Source organism: Myotis myotis, unplaced genomic scaffold, assembly GCF_014108235.1.
Source record: "Myotis myotis isolate mMyoMyo1 unplaced genomic scaffold, mMyoMyo1.p scaffold_m19_p_14, whole genome shotgun sequence".
Taxonomy (NCBI): Eukaryota; Metazoa; Chordata; class Mammalia; order Chiroptera; family Vespertilionidae; genus Myotis; species Myotis myotis.
The window spans coordinates 37496189-37514985 of record NW_023416318.1 but is presented as its reverse complement, the minus strand read 5'-3'; the positions used below and the strand labels follow the sequence as shown (position 1 = coordinate 37514985).

Below are 18797 nucleotides of genomic sequence, written 5' to 3'. Positions count from 1 at the left end.
CCAGAACAGTCACTTGCATGTAGCAGATGCCAATAAATATTTGTTAAATTAATTAAACAGTTTCATAAAAAGCAAGTAAACAGTATTAGGTAGCACAGCCTAAGTGGCAAATGATAAAGCAAGTACTAAAAAAAGAACAATCAATAAAACTAAGGGTATCCAAAAACTCTTCATGTTGGAAATAGACTTAAGCTAAATTTGAATAAAGAACCCATAAACCTGAAAAAGAAATACAAACCACAAGGTGATGAAAGAATATTTAAGAATGTCCTTTTGAACAATATTTTTTTAAAAGTAGACATGGCTCATGTGCAATGCAAGATTGCACTATTTTGGTTTCCTATCCTAACAGGTAGAAAATATAAATAACCTAATAATGGAGAAATGTGAAATCTGTTATAGGCAAAAATAAAAAAGAATGCCTGAACAAATCAGTATTTTTAGAAGCTTTAGAGGAAGTACTGTGTAGAATACCTTGGCCAAGGGAGAGACCAGAGGTTAAAACTTAATAAGGCCCCTAATGCAGTCATCCAGATATGAGGTGATGAGGATCTGGACCAGGGTAACAATAGCATTAAGACTTAAACGATTACAACTGGATTTAAAACATTACAGAGTTTATAAAATCAGATACATAGCTGGGAGAGAGAGAACCAAAGAATGAAATTTTCAGTGAAAGATGATCTGTTTCTAGAAAAGATAAGAGGAGCTGGGTATGAGAGATCAACTTGGTTTGGGAGATGAATTTTAGAAAGGATGATTGAGTTTCAAGTGATAGGTCATCCAGGTAAAGACATTAGTAAGAAATACTACAAATAGAATTATAATGTGGAAAAGCTAAAGACTAGCTAGACCTGTAATTTTATGAGGTATCTAAACAAAGGATTCAACTAGAGTGGAAGGACTTAAAGAGTAGCTATTGAAAAAAACAAAACAGTATAATCTGGGACTGAAAGCGAGAGCACAAGAGACTGAGAAATGAGTAACTCAAAAAAGAGAAAGAGAACAAAGAAAAAAAAAAGAGAAAGATGAGACTAGTAAAAAACTGAAGGTAGCCCTAGCTGGTTTGACTCAGTGGATAGAGTGTCAGCCTGCAGACTGAAGGGTTCCAGGTTCATCCCGGTCAAGGGCACATGCCTAGGTTATGGACTCGATCCCCAGTAGGGGGCGTGCAGGAGGCAGCTGATCAATGATTCTCATCATTGATGTTTCTATCTATCTCTACCCTCTCCCTTCCTCTCTGCAATAAAAATATATTTTTTTAAAAAACCTAAAGGTAGTAAATGTGGTCTGCACAGATAAATAAAAGAGAATAAGGGACAGGATGACAGTACCAATAGATAAGAGCTGAAAAAGGAGTTTCTTTTGTTGTTACTTAATATGTGGTGATATTTTGTTATTGTTGTTCTAATCACAAACTGGATTTTTTATTTGTCACCATTAAATGTTTAAATTTTAAACAGACTCTTGAACTAGGGACTCATATCCATCAGTTTGTCCAACTTTAGCCCCCGTCTCATCGCCAGTAGCTTGCCAGAACTGCTAACTTCACCATGAAGCTCCATGAGTTTTCCTGATTCAAACTTGAGTTTCTTCAGCATTTTTATTTTTCTAACAAAGACATCATGGAGCGGATAAACAGATTGGCAAGCATTTTCTATGTCTTTTCCAATGCTAAATGGAATCAGTTTACTGACCACTTCTTTCAAGTCATTTGTCTGCACCTCTCCAGTCATGACTTCCATCACCTTCTCCGGATTTGGCGGACCTGCTGATGCTAAGCATAAGAAGTCTTCCAAATCTGAGTGTTGCATATTTCAGTAAAACCAACACAGGATCAATGAAGCGAACAGTCTTGACATCAACATGAGCTTCAATCGTGATCTGCCATTTTTTGACCACGGTATGATCCATGCCATTGGAAATTAGTCAGGTAGTTTTTGCCCTGAGCATCCTCAGTAATTAGCTTGAGTTTTCTAAACGCACCTTCATCATTCTGCAGATCAGCTACGCTCACTTCAAAAACACAACCCTTGAAACCATCAGATGCGATTTTGGTTGCTTGAGTTCTTGTGATTAGTGTTTTTCCAATATTTCCTATGTTGAACATAGCTGGTGCTTTCACATCATATCAATCTTTCTCAAAAAATGGATCAACCACTTTCTTCTTGGCTCCCTTTTTGCTGCCTTTCATAAGTCGCCTGTTCTTGCCCACCGCTATGGTGCTGCTCAGAGAGTCAAAAGGGATGGTTGATTGGTTTGTAACACACTGCGTACCGCATAGAAATCTCTAAGACATACGCCAGGGACCACACGTTTTTGGGCAAACTGCACGTTATTTAAATCATCATAATGCACTTTAGGTGTTGTTTTTCAATAATTATAACATTTTTATTTACAAAAACAATTAAACAGTTGAAGTTCCTAGTACTTTTTTAACGTATGGTACTGCGTAAAACATTTTCCTCTATGAAGAGGGACCAAACAAAATTTACATAAGTATCTAGATTCGCTCCTTTTTCTATGGGCGTAAAAAACGAGAACACTTGTGAGCGGTCCTTAACAGATAGCACGCGAAACACAAGAAAACTCCTAAGCGGTACTAAATGTGTTAAATGGGGAAAACTAAAATGGCATTGCCAAAGTGGATATCACCATTGGCATGATGGACTCAGCTCTACCTGAAGTTAAGAATCTTTGCTTGATTACAAGCTACATGTGAGGTAAAACCACACCTGCCTGTTTTTCACTGTATCTCCAGTGCCTAAAAGAATTCCAGGTACTCAGTAAGCAGCTAATGTTGCAACTAAAAGCCTTGCAAACAAAACCACAATTTTAAAAAAATTCTCAATGATAAAATTTCTATGAGACTTTGGCAACTTTAACATTTCCATATTTTAGCGCTTTTGTGCTTCTCACTTAGTTTGCTAGCTATAAGGATCTAAAATGCTAAACTTTAATTTTTGATGAAAAGAAGCAAGCTTAGTGATAAGGAAATCAGAATTTTCATTCTAAATTCTGAATAACAGAGGCATTTCCATGTTATTAAAGAAGCAGAGTTTTAAAAAGCTTTAAAATCATAATATATTGGTAATGCATCTATAAATAATCAGAAATATAGAATGTAAAATATTTTATTTAAAATAAGATTTATCTTCATAGAAAAACATTCCATTTGCTTTCCATTTAAAAGGAATAGGAAATGTGTATAAAATTTGAAGATAGGGTCTTTAGAAAAGAAAAAAAATGTTACATATCCCTGCTGATTATAAAGATTTTTAGGACATGATGCCAAAGACATTTCCTGGCAGTCCTTATTTAACACACAAAGACAAAAGATAACAAACCTACATTCACAACTACCAAAACCCAAGCACCATTTGCTGCAACTAACATCAAGCTGCAATTATGAAGCCAGTGGCATCCCTGAAATGAGCTGTCAGAATGACTTGGCAGGGCCCAGGTGATGCTCTACACAACAGAACACAGACATTACTTGCTCTAAAAGGTACTTTCCAATGGAAGTCATGCAGGAACTAGCTAGAAGCAAGAGGTATAGACAGGCTGTTCTCCATAGAGCAACATATACTGTACATTTACTACGTTTACAACAAACATTTTAAATATCAAAGATGTCTAGGACATAAGACCTGCCCCTAAGGACACAATTTAGCTGGGAGACAGAACATACATATACAGGGGTATATTTAATAGTCAGTAACAACATAACCTAATATATTATTCATTCAAGAACCATCTATTAAGTAGCTACAATATGCCAGTCACTCTGCTGGACTTTAGGAAAATAAAAACGCCCTTAAGTGACTCACAGTCTAGTGAGGAAATAGCCATACTAAATATGTGATAGATGGTATAATTGAGATACAGTAGAAGTTCTCACCACTCCTCTCTTAACCAACCTTATGGATTAACCAGTATTCTCTAGTCCCTTTATAAAACACTGCTCAAAGACCAGGACACATTGAATATTCACGCCTAGAGTATACTATTCTTTATAATTCACCCATACACTTCGGTTCCCACAGAAGTGTAGTATAAAAATACTAAAAGTCAACTGGTTTCCTCCCATATCTATTTATGTCAGTTGCACTTATTACTCTGATTAGATAATTCAATTAAATATTACATAAACCAATAAAACATGGGTATAAAGAAAAAACCAGGTTGAATGCTTTGGAAAGACAAGTCAATAAAGATGTACTAAAAATATCACTGTCAAATTAAATGTGAGTGAAATAACTGTAAAAGATTGGGAGAAACGTCATAAAAATCTAGGATTCTGCACTCAGTGTGCTTTACTCAAGGAAAACCAAAACCAGAAGTCATAAACAATTACATTATGTATTATTATATGTATTACAAATGCACCACAATTGTAGTTAATCCATGAATGTCAACACAGAATTGCAATTGGCATTCTTAAAAAAAAAAAAAAAAAGTAAAGGGTCAGTGGGCTTGATCTTAGACTGGCAAATCATTATGAATTTACTGGTATATACATATATTTAACTTAAATTTAAAGTAGCATCTTGACCATCTTTTCTAATTTACTGCCCTACCACCAGTCTAGAAAACATCCCAGCCCTGTACACTGACTCAGAGCATTCGAGAACAAGAAAAAAGTCAAAATATGTCCTTCTAGCCCTAGCTGGTTTGGCTCAGTGGACAGAATGTGGGCCCTTGAACTGAAGGGTCACAAGTTCAATTACCAGTCAAGGGCACGTACCTCAGTACCTCTGCTACAGGCTTGATCCCCGTGAGGGAGGCAACTGATCATGTGTCTCTCTCACATTTATGTTTCTCTCTCTCTGTCTCTCTCTAAAAATCAATGGAAAAATATCCTTGGGATTAACAACAACAAAAATATTTCCTTCTACTTGCCATACCCAGGCCTATCACTACAACTTTTCTTATGGTAAATTATTTAATTTCTTACCTATAAATTAGGGAATGATTATTAATACCTATAATAACAGTTTTACAAAGATTAAAATAGATTATATATGTAAAGTGTTTAGCACTGTACCTGGCAAATGGTAAGTGCCAATAAGTGAAATTACTATTGTTTTATGGTCAATTACTGGGACCACGGTACCATCCTACGCGACTGATTCTACTTTTTCAAGTTCAATGAAGTATGCTGACCCAGATCCACTGGCTCCTCCTTCCCTCCTTTTAGTTTTATATGAATCCACATTCCTCGGGAGCAGGTTTGTTGTGCCTATAATTTAAGATCCTTTGCTGACTACTTAACCTTCTCATTTAGGAAGTATAAACAAAAAACTGAGAACAAGTCTGGGCTGTAATTTTCCACCAGGTGAAGTTGGTATCGCCCTTCTGGAATCTGACATCGTGTTTATTTCTCCTAACTAGATATGCTAGTATTGGATCCAATTTCTGTCTCATGTAAATGAGTGCTAATGGAAGCTGTGTGTAGAGTAATGAAACACTCCCCCTGGCCCTTTCCTTGGATCTCTATAGCAAAGTAATGCCAAGAACCTATTCACCACACCCAAAATACCTATTCAGCCCAACCTTATGCTTCCCCAAGATCGCCTTAATTCCAGGGCTCCAACTACCTTATTTTTCTCCCCATGTTGTCTCCACAACAAAATACCTACTCATTTTTCCTTGTGTCATACTGCTTCTAGCCAACTCTACAATATCAGTATTTTCTAATATTCCATCATTCCATTCCATTTTCTAATATTCCATTGTTCAGATAAAGTACTTTTACAAAAAAGGTTAACAGCATTTAGTCTGTCCCAAAAAAGTGATTTTATTTCCCCAAATAGCATACTGCATTAGAGCAAAGATATGGTTAACATATTATTTTGTTCAAATATAGCATATGTATTAAGAGATGGGCTAAGAATAACCTAATAACTAAAATACTACACAAATTCATAGATGATCAATAAACACTAACTATACACACACATACAGAACTTAATTGGCTACTCTCAAACAAGCTGAAAAAGATCCAAATTTGCAGACGTTTTTTTTGTTTGTTTGTTTGTTTTAATATATTTTATTGATTTTTTACAGAGAGGAAGGGAGAGGGATAGAGAGTTAGAAACACAGATGAATTAACCCCAAGAAATCCGAGGCATTTCTATACACCAATAGTGAACTTTCAGAAAGAGAGATTATAAAAACAATCCCGTTTACCATCGCACCAAAAAAATTAAGCTACCTAGGAATAAACTTAACTAAAGAGGTAAAAGACCTCTACTCAGAAAACTACAGGACGTTGAAAAAAGATATAGAGGAAGACATAAACAGATGGAAGAACATACCGTGTTCATGGATTGGTAGAATCAACATCATTAAAATGTCCATACTACCCAAAGCAATCTATAAATTCAACGCACTTCCCATTAAAATACCAACGGCATACTTCAGAGATCTAGAACGAACTCTCCAAAAATTCATCTGGAATAAAAAAAGACCTCGAATAGCTGCAGCAATCCTGAAAAAGACCAAAGTAGGTGGGATCTCAATACCAGATATCAAGATGTATTACAAAGCCACTGTTCTCAAAACTGCCTGGTACTGGCACAAGAATAGGCATATAGATCAATGGAATAGAATAGAGAGCCCAGAAATCGGCCCGAACCAATATGCTCAATTAATATTTGACAAAGGAGGCAAGAACATACAATGGAGCCAAGATAGTCTCTTCAATAAATGGTGTTGGGAAAATTGGACAGATATATGCAATAAAATGAAACTAGACCACCAACTTACACCATACACAAAAATAAACGCAAAATGGATAAAGGACTTAAATGTACGACAGGAAACCATAAAAATTCTAGAAGAATACAAAGGCAACAAAATCTCAGACATATGCCGAAGCAATTTCTTCATTGATACAGCTCCTAGGGCACTTGAAACGAAAGAGAAAATGAACAAATGGGACTACATCAAAATAAAAAGCTTCTGCACAGCAAAAGAAACCATCAACAAAACAACGAGAAAACCCACTGTGTGGGAAAACATATTTGCCAATGTCATATCTGATAAGGGCCTAATCTCCAAAATTTATAGGGAACTCATACAACTTAACAAAAGGAAGATAAACAATCCAATCAAAAAATGGGCAAAGGACCTAAATAGACACCTTTCAAAAGAGGACATTCAGAAAGCCAAGAGACATATGAAAACATGCTCAAAGTCACTAATCATCCGAGAGATGCAAATCAAAACAACAATGAGGTACCATCTCACACCTGTCAGACTGGCTATCATCAACAAATCAACAAACGACAAGTGCTGGAGAGGATGTGGAGAAAAAGGAACACTTGTGCACTGCTGGTGGGAATGCAGACTGGTGCAGCCACTATGGAAGACAGTATGGAGTTTCCTTAAAAAACTGAAAATGGAACTCCCATTTGACCCTGTGATCCCACTTCTAGGAATATATCCCAAGAAACCAGAAACACCAATCAGAAAGGATATATGCACCCCTATGTTCATAGCAGCACAATTCACCATAGCTAAAATCTGGAAACAGCCTAAGTGCCCATCAGTAGATGAATGGATTAGAAAACTGTGGTACATCTACACGATGGAATACTATGCTGCTCTAAAAAGGAAGGAACTCTTACCATTTGCAACGTCATGGATGGAACTGGAGAGCATTATGCTAAGTGAAATAAGCCAGTCAATGAAGGAAAAATACCACATGATCTCACTCATTCATGGATAATAGAGACCATTATAAACTTTTGAACAATAATAGATACAGAGGCAGAGCTGCCTCAAACAGATTGTCAAACTGCAGCAGGAAGGCTGGGGAGGGTTGCGGGGCAGGAGGTAGGGGGGTAAGAGATCAACTAAAGGACTTGTATGCATGCATATAAGCATAACCAGTGGACATAAGACATTGGGGGGTAGGGGAGGCTAGGGGACTGTCTAGGGCGGGGGGATAAAATGGACACATATGTAATACCCTTTGTAATACTTTAAGCAATAAAAAAAAAATAAAAAAAAAATAAAAAAATAAAAAAATAAAATAAAATAAAATAAAATCAGACAAATGAAAAAAAAAAAAAAAAAAAAAAAAAGAAACACAGATGAGAGAGAAACATTGATCAGCTGCCTCCTGCACACCCCCTACTGGGGATGTGCCCGCAACCAAGGTACATGCCCTTGACCGGATTCGAACCTGGGACCTTTCAGTCCGCAGGCCGACGCTCTATCCACTGAGCCACAGTGGCTAGGGCTGCAGACGTTTTTTAAAAAGAAATAGGCATTATATTTTAGTATTCCTTACACAAAAATAAATAAAATTAATAAAATAGAGTGATATTGTTAAACAACTTTGAGGAATACAAATTGTTAAAGACTTTCCTGAGCCCCTTAAAGAATTACTCTACTTGAAGAAAAGTATTCTACTTGAAAACTTGAAATAAGTGGTAAGAATTTACAGCTATACAAAACATACTTAATCATCTAAATGTTATACTTCATTTGTCTACTTGAGACCAATTAAAGGAGATGATGTACTATGATGAACAATGCTCTGGCTGGGGCCCTAAGACACCTGGGTTCTAAACTAAATCAATACCAACTCACACAGTGATCTAAGACAAATTATTTTATCTCGGTGGCCCTAAGTACTAAAACAAAGGATGAGATTATTCAAATTCTAAGGTCCCTCAGGAGGTAAAATATTCTTAGTTCAAAGTAGGGGATAGAAAATTGAGAGTAGAGATATGAAAGGAGGGAGGGAGGGAGGGTGGGAAGGAGGGAGGAAGGGAGGGAGGGAGGGAGGGAGGGAGGGAGGGAGGGAGGGAGGGAGGGAGGGAGGGTGTGTGTGTGTGTGTGTGTGTGTGTGTGTGTGTGTGTGTGTGTGTGTTGCTATCCCGGTCAGTCCTACAAGTGCTAGAATGAAGACTACAGATAATATACATCCTTTGGAAATTAAGAATGTTAACATGTGCAATGCAGTTTCTCCCTGTCTCTGCTTCTCCCACCTCGCTGCTCTTCTGTCTCCTTTTCTTCTAACCCTTCCCCAACTTATCTCTCTTGCCTCAGGATTCTCTCCCAAACTCCAAATTTTCCTCTATTACTACTTGTAGGCTTCAATGTTTACAAACTATTACCACCTCTGGCCTGCCCCCCGACTCCCAATACAGTCAGTTTATTGTCCTTAAACCACTACTAATAGGGCAAAGAGAATCTAAATAGCCACTACATGAAATGGACCACTGAAACCAATTCTTCTAAAATTTGATTTAAATAAATAATACAATCAAATGCGTTCTGTCCATAGGAATTTCAACCAACAAGAGCAAACAACTTGCTAGACACCTATTATGGGAAATAAACTTTACATATTTTATCTTTTTTAAAACCTTACAACTACTTTGCTTAATGGGTGTATTATCTTCCACAATTTACAAGTAAAAATAAATCCTAGAAAAATTTTAAATCAAAAGTGATGAAGCTGTATGACTCTACTGCTATCATCATAACAGAAAAGGTACAAAGGGAAGGCCAGACATTATAACCATGGTCATCTGGGCAGCTTCACCAAGAAGCTGCAACTTAACACTCCCCAGGAAACCACAGCCCATCCCTTGCAAATCGCTGGGGGAAAGGGTCCAACAAAGGGGAAAATGGGTGCAAGTGTAGTGAAGTCAGGGTGAGTAGGGAAGGTGCTTGCCTGTCAGGCTAGCCTGGGGAACCATGGATTGGCTAAGGGGGTGGAACCATTGCAAGCACATGAAATCCTGAAGGATTCATTGGTTATGCTCCTAGTTAAAAATCCCCAAAAAAGAAACTTTCTCTCTCTTGTTCCTCTTGCTTCACTCCTGCTTCCTTGCACTGGCTTGTTCCATGACCTGCGCTAGCCTGCCATGTGACCCTGGGCCATGAGGACCCCACATGCAATGAACTATAGCTGGAAACACAACCGAACCAGATGCTGGACTGCTCTTTAATATGGAGCAAAGACTCTGGGCAGTGGCTTTAACTCTAGCTCTGTTGACAATGAAATAGTACTTTTTCCATGGCAGGACCGAGGGAGATGGGACCTTGGAAGTAAACCCCTTAATCTTTCATCATCAATAAAGCTTTCCACTATACCTCATCCACCCATGGGGCCTCAGGATATTCTTATTTCCAGGGCAGCCCAAGAAGCTCACTTTCACCAGTAACAAGTAGGGGACATAGAGAACACCCACACTTTCCACAGGCAAATTATATCAATAGATTGTTTTGTCCAAATGGCCACCGAAGCAAGAAATTCCAAATATCCCAGAGGCAATTCTCTTTCTAATGGCCTAGATTTGAAACCAGAATAACAGTAGTAACATTCATAAATCAGAAAGTGTAACCGACATCAAGCAGATAGTAGGCTGAAAAAGGGAAACCAATCCAGATTATTTGGACTTTCAAACACATTTCTAATCAAACAAAGGCTGATTAGTAAAGGGGTTTATGTTTGTTTTAAATTCCTCTTAAATTACCAAGATTTTGAAGAAAACTTGTAGGTCTGCCTCTACCATTGAAATTCAAAGAGAAGTTGACTTAGGTACTACATAATGTTTACGGCTAAATAAGTATATCCCTTGATAAAGAATTTCTACTAGCAATATTTCTCCCCAGGTAATTACTAGGGCCATTCATATATGTCAGTTTTTGAAAGTAAGATAAGAGAAATTTGTTTCCAGTAATGGTGCCTTGAAATAACTCCCCTACTAAATACAGATAAAAAAAAATCTGGATAAAATATTTTTACAATCATCTTAAAAAGAAAAGCTAATGAGACAGTAAGGAATTATTTGGTTAAAACTAAAAAGAAATTGGGAACCCAGTCAGGTAAGGGAACAAAAGCCACGGTTACCCTTTGGGTGCTGGCCAATCAGAACAAATTTGAACTTTAGTTTGAACAGCCTTGTAGAACCCAAAAGGCAAAAATCAAAGACCAAGACCATAATAGGAGATATACCCAACATTTTTCTAAGACCCCTAGAGGGCTTATACCCTCAAAGCAAAAGGGAAACAGACAATTGGCCCTCATATGTATTCACAACCAAAATATTCATCACCTGGGTGGTCCAAAACTTCAAGCAATAAATTTGCTTTAAAGTGCTTCAGTCCAGATACCTACCAGAAGCAAATGCAAAAACTTTCTGAAGTAAGCTAGCTGAAGAAGCTATCTTTCTTTGAGACCTCAAATTAAGCCTACATTTTTTCAAGGATAGTGAGCAGCACATAATAACTATGCAGACCAAAAAAAAAAAAAAAAAAAAAAAAAAGTCATCAAAGAAAGAATCAGAAAAAAACAATAGGCCACAGAAAGGGACCTCCAAAACCTCACATATAAGAACAGACATCAACTATAAAATAACTATAATTACTAGGTTTAAAAAATAAAAGACAACTCTGAAAATATTTACAGGGAATAGGAAACTATTAAGAAAAGATAGAGTAGATTTTAAAAGGAACCAAACTGAACTTCAACAATAATCAAAATCACAGGATAGCTTTAAAAGATTAGATCCAACTGAAGAGAAAATTAATGGACTAGAAAATAAATCAGAATTACCCAGAATAAAGAATGTAGAAATTTTTAAAAATGCAAAATACAGCACAGATAAGGAATGCCTAAGGTACATATAATCAGAGATCCAAAAGAAAAGAAAAGAGAACAAGATAGAAGAGAAATTCAAAAAGATAATGAGTGATTATTTTACAGAACTAATGAGATGCTAATCCACAGATTCAAGGAGCCTAACAAAGTCCCAACTTAAAAAAAAGAAACAAAGAAAGAAAAAGAAAGAAATCTAAACCCTTACACATCATAGAAACTACAGGAACACCAAAGTCAAAAGAAAATCTTAAATGTAGCTAATAAAATAAGCTGGAAAACAGTAGAACACTGTAAAATCTCCATGCCTACTGCTTTAAATAAAAAGAAAAGTGAGCCTTGCCGGTGTGGCTCAGTTGGTTGGAACATTGTCCATTACACCAAAAGGTGGTGGGTTAGATTCTCGGTCAGGTCAGGGCACATACCCAGGTTGCAGGTTCAATGCCAGGTCTGGGCGCAGGCAGGAGGCAGCTGATCATTGTTTTTCTCTCACATCCACTTAGGCGCCTCTCTCTCTCTCTCTCTCTCTCTCTCTCTCTCTCTCTCTCTCTCTCTCTCCCCCCTCCCTCTCTCCCTCCCTCCCTCCTTCTCCCCCTCCCTCTCCCTTGTTCTCTCCCCCCAACTTCCTCTCTCTGAAGTCAATCAATCAATAAAAGTGATTAAATAAGCTTTAGTGACTGGTTATCTCAGCAGGTTGTAAGAATAGAGCAAGATAATGTACTTGAAAAGTTTTTTTAAAAAAGTGCAAAGGGCCGAAACTGGTTTGGCTCAGTGGATAGAGCTTCGGCCTGCGGACTGAAAGGTCCCAGGTTCAATTCTGGTCAAGGGCATGTACCTGGCTTGCGGGCACATCCCCAGTGGGAAATGTGCAGGAGGCAGCTGATCAATGTTTCTGGCTCTCTATCTCTCTCCCTTCCTCTTTGTAAAAAATCAATAAAATATATTTTTTTAAAAAAAGTGCAAAGGTATATGGAGATTTAAGTGACAGAGCTTCGACAAAATCTGTTTTAATCCTTGGTCATTTAATCTCTCTTTGGGCCTCACTTTACTTGTAAAAAAAGGATGTAGCTGATTAATTCCAAAGTTCATTCCAGCTCAAAGATTAATATCTTTTTTATCTCTCAGTCTGAGGGAGGTGTATATGTCTCACCTAATACTAACGCCAGGGGCCATAACTGCTACATTTCTGATTTAAGTAGCCTGCTGCAGAGCTCAGGGAATTAATATATTTAAAAGTTTACCCAAATTATTCTAAGATTACAGCTAAAGTTGAGAAACACTAAACTAAAGTAACATATATTAGGATATGTTTTTAAGAGTGAAACCTCTATAACCTTTCTAAAATATAATTATTATTTCTAAAATATAATTAAAAATTATCAAGAATGACTAGAATCAAAAAATAAACCTGTTGCCCTAACGGGTTTGGCTCAGTAGATAGAGCGTTGGCCTGCAGACTGAAGGGTCCCAGGTTCGATTCCAGTCAAGGGCATGTACCTTGGTTGCGGGCACATCCCCAGTGGGGAGTGTGCAGGAGGCAGCTGATCGATGTTTCTCTCTCATCGATGTTTCTAACTTTCTATCCCTCTACCTTCCTCTCTGTAAAAAATCAATAAAATATATGAAAAATAAATAAATAAATAAACCTGTTTACAAAATTTCACCATACCACAATGGGGCTCACCAGTTCCAAGTTTAAAGGTCCAAATAAAACAAAAAATTAGTTTTATAAAGTGGTTAGTAAATATATACAATTTGTTACCTAAGAAGTCATGCGTGGTTAAGATAGACACATTCTGAAATGTTTACAGAAAATTCAAAACAGAAGACACATAGTATATTATCAATGTTTGGGGGTGGAGGGGTTTAAGAGGATGAGCCAGCAGACCTGGCCTGGGAAAGGAGTCCTATTATCAAAATTTTGAGGCTGATTCCTATTTGAATGTCCCTTAGTGCCGCTATCAGACCCAGAATCTGAAACTGCATGGTTCCAGAATGGCACTTATATGCTCTCGCCTTAGAAGAGTTCATAACTGAAGAGTGTGCTTTTCTGTGGGAACAAGGAGATACACAACTTTAACATCATGCACTTGATACTACTTATTTATTCGGCACTTACTTTGTGTTATGTACCAGGCCTCTGCTAGATATCTTAAAATATCTCATTTAATTCTCACAAGGTAGCCCTAGCCGGTTTGGCTCATTGGATAGAGAGTTGGCCTGTGGACCAAAGGGTCCCAGGTTCCATTCAGATCAAGGGCAATATGTCTGTTGTAGGCTCCTCCCCAACCCAGGCCCTGGTCGGGAGTGTGCAGGCAACCAATTGATGTGTTTCTCTCACATCAATATTTTTCTCTGCCTTTCTCCCCATCTCCCACTCCCCTTTGTCTCAAATCTCATATCCTGTCCTCTATCACATCTTGCTGATTCTACCTTCAAAAATGTATTCAAAATCCATTATATTTTGAACATGTTTCATATTATATAATCCCAGATCTCATTACTGCCACTTTAGTTCATCTCTAGCCTGGATTATTCAAAGAGCCTCCTAACTAGACTCTGATTCTTCTATCCTCCACTCCCCTCCAAGTCTATTCTGAATCCTTGGCAAAGGGTTCTGTTTAAAGATGCTGTCACTCTTTTGTTCAAAACATTTCAATAGTTCCCCACCTTGTTGAGGTAAAATCTGAAGTCCTTACCATGGGCAAGACTCAATACTTCTGACATCATTTCTTCTAGTCTCCTCCTGTACTCCACCCACACTTGCCTCATTATTCCTCAAACATTCCAAGCGTGTTCCTTCCCTCTTCTGTTCCCTCTGTCTGGAATACTCTCCTTAGATTTCAACTTTTCAGGTCTCTGTTCAAAAGGCACCTTATCAGTAAAGCCTTTCTTCCCCATTCCATCCTCCCAAGCACTCCATATCCCACTTACACACTTTATCACAGCTCTTATTACCATCTAATGTTTTCAGGATGCATTTATTTAATACAGTCTTGTGCTTCCCGCACAATTTAAGTTTCATGTGGGTAGGATCTGTTTTCATCATTGTTGTTTCTCAGTGCCTAGAACAGGACCTGGCAGGAAATAGGCACTTGAAAAACATCTATTGAATGAAAATATGAATCATCAATGCCAAAATTTAAATTCATAAACACTCTAGTACCAGCAACCATATAACTAATGAAAGCTTGACCTTTTTCTCAGTTCTAGCATTTCCAAGTAAACAGCACAGCCTCCCCAACTACACACACACAACTAAGGCAATAACTTTTATTTTTTTTATTTACGTTTGTTTTCCCATAAGTCAGTAATTTTCGAAACTGAGCCTTAGGTTCTCATTACCTCATAAAGTTCTTTTTTCCTGCTATTCACTCCACTCACTGGTAAGCTCTTCTGTGCTATACTGAGAAAATTTAAATCCCTCAAGTGATAAACACTAATTTTTCTGCATTCTGATTGTTCTATCACTCCAACCAGACTGCAAGTTTCTTTGAGGTAATCAATCTGGTTCAATCTGTCTCACCCAGAAAATTGTTTCAAATGTTAGGTATCCCATTTTCAATTCCTTTCACAAATATTAAAGCTCAGTAATAATTTTGACCATTCTTTTCCCATGAATTACCTATGCTCATATGCATGGTGTGGGTGAGGGGGATTACCAAAAGTAAAAGAGAATCATCTATTAACTAAAATGGGCAAGGGGGAACAAAATGACAATACGTTTTTGGTACAACGTGGTTAGTCCCTTACTCTCAAGATCTGAAGGAGGGAGGAAGTGATGACGGCAGGCCAGGTAGATAGGTGGGGGCTTGGATTGCCTTTCACAATTCTGCCCTGGCAATTTGAAAGAGCAGGACTAACAGGTTCCTGAAGAGACACATTAGAGTTCATCTTAAAGGTATTTTTGTTGACTTTGGTGTTAAGGACTTGAGAAAAGGTTTAAAAATTAAAAGGAAGACATCAAGTAATCCAAATTTCATCATCACTCAGTTCTTACTTCCTATTTTTTTTCTAGGAAAATTTCCAATGGCAATAGAAAAATGAAGGGATATGCTCAAATTTAATGATTTGGCAAATGGGGGGGATGGGGAACATCTGTAATACTGTTAATAATAAAAATAAATGATTTTCAATAATGCTAATAAAGAGGCCAAAGACCACAGGTTCCTGCAAACTCTATCCCCCCAAAATACATAATACTTGCTCTGTTTGGAAAATATAACTTTTTTTAAGTTTCTCTGTGGATGCTTAATTTAATTTGAGAACAAACCAAAAGGTACTGTAAAAATGCAGTGTCCTTAATATAATGAGCACCAATGGGAAACCTACCTTAAGTTTAACATTTCCCATTAATAACCCAGGAAGTTGTGTGTGCATATAAAACTGAAGAGTGGCTACAGTAACAGGTAAAATTAAAAAGTTTAAACACAGTGAGGTGAGGGGAGACACAGGGGGTGAAGTGGGTTGAAAATTCCCAAAGTTCCCCAAGTAGTAAGAATTGTTTTCTTGTTTTTTAACCAATTTGTGTGACTTATCTTACATTCCCTAAACTAGAAAAGATATTAAAACTTCAGTGGTTACATATAAAAATCATCCTCCACAACAGTACAACATGGAAGTTAAAGCCTGCCTTTAACACTTCCTTGAAGTCTGAAATCCACAAGCTCATTTATGGAATTCACTGTAAATCAAGGTGCATTACCAGTAAATTTGAGTGGAGCATCTAAGTCTGCTGTTTACTATACAGACATGGTCAGACACATTATAAGAAAAATTAAAAATATCAAAAGACCAGATACTAAAGCAACGTAACACCAAAGAATATAAACAGAGGCTCAGAAGGAATCTGAGAAACGATGGGTCACTTCCTCACTTCCTTCAACCCCTCCGAGGCCTTCCCTTACCACTCCATCTAAAATAGCTGCCCCTATCACATTCTATTCCTGTATCCTGAGTTGTTATTCTCGAGCAGTTGCTTCTATGGGTCAGTATGTTATAGAGATGCATTGACTCACTGCCTCCCACCTAAAACGTAAGCTCTATGAGGGTAGAGGCTGCGTCAGTTTTGTCAATCCCAGGACCTAGAGGCACACCGCTGGCACTCAGTAAAGGTGCTGAATAAATAAGTGATGAAACTGAAGTTCAGAGAGGTTAGAGGATTTCCTAAAGGTCACAGAGCTAGCAGCAAGCCGAGCCCCTACTGTAACCGTCTACTGCTTGCTCTTTTCATTCCACTTGCACCACACCAAAGCAGCCTGTCCCAGCACAGACCCTGTTAAACAGACTTCTCCTTTTCTCTTTTTTTCTTTAAGGATCAAAGAAAATACATGTTACCAAAAAAAGAGTGGCCCACTGGGTAGCATTTTAACTTCAAGTGTCTCAAACCAACCAAAACTACACTCCAATTTCATACACATGCAGGATCAGCCAGGAAAGCACAGCTCTTTAAGTTCCTTGTGAAATTGGTGTCTGGCTTGGAAGTTTTCAATAAGAGCCACCTACGAGCTCAGAATGGCCTGCAAAGTCTCAGCCTCACTGTCACTCTCCTCAGAGGCCACAACTGCTCCCCCCTGGATAGACTCTATTTTGCAGATGATGCAGGAAATGTCACCAACTTTAAAGCCCCTTTCAGTCCCTTTGAGAGTCAAAGTCGATCCCACAAAACACCGAACGTCACATTAATCCTCGGGGAAGTTTTAGATTCTGAGAACAGGAAACCATCTCTCAACTACCATCTGACTGCGATCCCCTCTCCTAGTGGGTCCTTCCTCCACAATCCATGAATCTGAAATACCTCAAAGCAACGCGGGAGGGGGTGAGGGAGTGGGAGGAGGAGAAGACACATTTACATCTGTAAGGGGCGCGCGGCATATGCCTAGTAACACTTTCTCCCCCAACATCAGCTTCTCGCCGACGACAGCCCAGGCCGCACAGGTTCAACTTCTGGCGTCTCCTCCGCTCACCTTCCTCTCGGAGGAGCCTATCGCCCATCCCTACCGCGGGCACGTCTCTAGACCTAGGACACAGGACGGACGATTTGCCCGGCGTCTTCCAAACTACTGCTGGCCCCATGAGTGCACGAAAGGGAAGCCCTGCAACGAGCGACGGCCGGAGCGTGGAAAGGAGACCGAGTTCAGAGAAGGAAGGAGCAAACGCAGAGGAGCGGGAGGGTATAAACAACGCATCAGGGCGGGAGTGGGAACCCGGGTCAAGGAAGTGGGGTCAGCCAGAGGCAAAGGTGAAGGGGGGGAAGGGGACAGTGCCGGGTGGGAGGGTGGGAGCCGAGGGGAGGGGACCGGAGAGGGCCGGAGAGGGAGGGGGAAGGGTCCGGGGCGGGGCGAGAGGGAGCGAAGAGGCGGGATGAAGAGGGCCAGGCCGGGAGGGTCTTTACCTGCAGCTCCGCCCGCTCCACCTCCCACTGGGCTCTCTCCACCTCGAAGCGGGCCCACTCGTGCTGCAGGAAGTGCAGGATCCCCGGGAGGCTGTACTGGGCTCGGGCCGCCCCCGCCGCAGCCGCCCCGTCGCCGGCCGCCTCCGCCAGAGGCCCGAGACCCTTGGCACCGCCGGCGCCCGGGTGGTTGTTGCTGAAGAAGACGCCGGGACCCGCCTGCTCGTCCATGGCAGCCGCAGAAGCCCGGGGAGCTGCCCAGCGCCCAGCAGCGGAGGCAACGGCGGCGGCAGCAGCGCCTCCTCCTCCCTCCGCCGCTCCCCGCCCACACCCCAGTCAGCAGGGAGCAGCCGCCTCGGCGCGGGGGCCGGCCGAGCCCGGGACGGGCCGGGAAATGGGTCAACTACGGCGCGCGGGCGGCGCGCGGCATGCTGGGAAATGTAGTCCGGGGGCGTGGCGACGGCGGGCCCGGCGGAGGCGGCCTGTGGGGCTGCGGCGCGCGCGCGGCCCCGCCCCTTTCCTGCCCGGGGCGGTGGGGCAGCTCCGGCTGGGTGCGTGGGTTTCCAAGGGCGGGGCGGGCGCAGCCGGGCGGCGCGCCGGGCTCCCTCCCACGCGGAAGTGCGCGGGCGGCGCTCCCTGTTGCACACCCACACACACACGGAAGTTCTCAGGCCCGTCTACCCGCCCGAGCAGCACCTCTCTTAGGGCTTCCTGGTAGTTCTGTTAGGAAACAAGCGCAAAGCGAGCTTCTCCGGCCCGGCTACTGCACTGAGCCCTCTC

The 18797-nt window shown here is 40.2% G+C and overlaps 1 protein-coding gene and 1 pseudogene across 2 annotated transcripts in view; both read right to left on the bottom strand.

Moving 5' to 3' along the window:
* STRN (striatin) overlaps positions 1–18370 on the bottom strand; it is a 78844-nt gene extending 60474 nt beyond the window's left edge. The window contains exon 1 of one of the 2 annotated variants that reach the window (XM_036334861.1): positions 18021–18370. In XM_036334861.1, the coding sequence (XP_036190754.1) occupies positions 18021–18248 (228 nt within the window). In that variant the 5' untranslated portion in view covers positions 18249–18370. The remainder of the gene's footprint in view (positions 1–18020) is intronic. The other variant, XM_036334862.1, reaches the window with a different exon arrangement.
* On the bottom strand, positions 1174–17620 carry LOC118669375 (annotated as a pseudogene).
* Positions 18371–18797: the final 427 nt, after the last annotated feature.